The 1,674-nt window shown below is 41.2% G+C and overlaps 1 protein-coding gene across 1 annotated transcript in view; it reads left to right on the forward strand.

The window, feature by feature from the left end:
• LOC101859863 overlaps positions 1-1,674 on the forward strand; it is an 11,939-nt gene that overhangs the window by 7,277 nt on the left and 2,988 nt on the right. The window contains exon 4 of the mRNA XM_013083376.2: positions 165-318. Within this exon, the coding sequence (XP_012938830.1) occupies positions 165-318 (154 nt within the window). The remainder of the gene's footprint in view (positions 1-164; positions 319-1,674) is intronic.

Here is a 1,674-nt window from a genome sequence, read left to right on the forward strand (position 1 = left end):
ACACCTCTCTCTCTCTCTCTCTCTCTCTCTCTCTCTCTCTCTCTCTCTCTCTCTCTGGTTTTGCTGACATATGAAATGGACTTTCGGTAAACGAGCATCACTTTTGTTTAAAACCTGTCCAGAAGGAGTACTACAGTAATTTTAAAAAAAAATTATTATTCCAGATACTTGCTACCAATTGGAATCAAACATCGTTTAAAGCATGTGGCTATGGACCAATGACTGAGCACTGGTTCACTGTAGACACTCTTCCCAGTGACCCCTTATCTGGCTACTGGAGCGAACAAGTCACTGGGAGCGGCTGGACTGTTCAAACAGGTTGGCCTCAATTACTCGTATGTATCCGCATCGATGGCCTCAGCCAGAAATCACATTACTAAGGTCTTGCTCATGGCTTTCTCTCCGATGTTTGTTTGCTTTTAATAGCTTGGAAATCACATTGTGCAGCACGCCTCTTTAAAAGAATATCCTCAGCTGTCCGACCAATTACAAAACTAGCAACTTGGGTCCCGCACGCTCATATGACCTTCTGTAGTTGTGAGCACCGTAAAATTATTACCAAATTGAACGAAAACAATAGGCCTGTTATAAAGGAACCAAAATAGACATGAGACCGAAGCATTTACAAATCTATTTCCCGAGGCCAGTTTGGATACCCCAGTCTGTTTATTTTTTACTATCTGCGGGAAAAAAAGTTTGCTAACAAAACGTGCATCATTTGTATCTAATCTAAGGCCATCAGCATAATGCAGGGGCTGTTCAGCAGGCGACTGCACATATAATAATAGATAGCATTCGTATAGCGCAAATCCCCGCTCAAAAACAAGTTATATGCGCTTCACAATCTATATTATTACCCCAGCAGACCTGAGAGCATTCTGAAACAAACTCAGCTTCTTGGGAAGCTGCCATTTATGGACGCTAAAGCACTAACATACTGACAAGATCTTTCGCTGACAATAGCCGAGTACAGATTCCCACCTGGGGAAAGTGAGGAAAATTCGTGTAAAATGTTTTTCTCAAAGACACAACATCGCGCCCGCGTCTTGAACCCCCCGAATACGCCACTTCACGATTACGAGTCCGGTAGCCTAACCACAAGGCCATTGCCGTCACTTTACACGTCTATTACATTATTTATTTTACCTTGGAGCTAATTTTCTCTGCTGTGTTACTCAGGAAATTCTTAAGGAACTCTTAGTTGATAACGATTTTTACTATATGTCTCAGTCTTTTCATTGCGTTTTTCGTTTTATAAAGGAGTGATATTCTCCAATGTGGACAATACATCTAATAGTTTATTTTCATTTATTTTTGAGGTACTCAGTATGGGTGATCACATTCCCAGAAAGTTCTGAATTTTAAAATCAACTATAATATATGATTATTAGCAAGACTCTCGGTCTTGCATGGCAGTTTTGCCTTAAATTCTTTGTACTCATAACTTGTATTTGCCAGTTGGATACGATCCAGTCAAGTCAGGGTGGTTTGCGCAGACCTTGACTTTGATAAGACAAAGGTCGTGGCAAGTTGACATGGCCTAGTTTGTTCTGATCTTTGATTTTAGCCATGATGTGGAAGGTTGTTATTCTAGGAGTGTCTGACCTAAATCAGAACTTCCTTGACCTACTACACTCCTCTGGGGTCTCCACCCTTTGTGGGGTCAACGTAAGG

Source organism: Aplysia californica, unplaced genomic scaffold (assembly GCF_000002075.1).
Source record: "Aplysia californica isolate F4 #8 unplaced genomic scaffold, AplCal3.0 scaffold00228, whole genome shotgun sequence".
Taxonomy (NCBI): Eukaryota; Metazoa; Mollusca; class Gastropoda; order Aplysiida; family Aplysiidae; genus Aplysia; species Aplysia californica.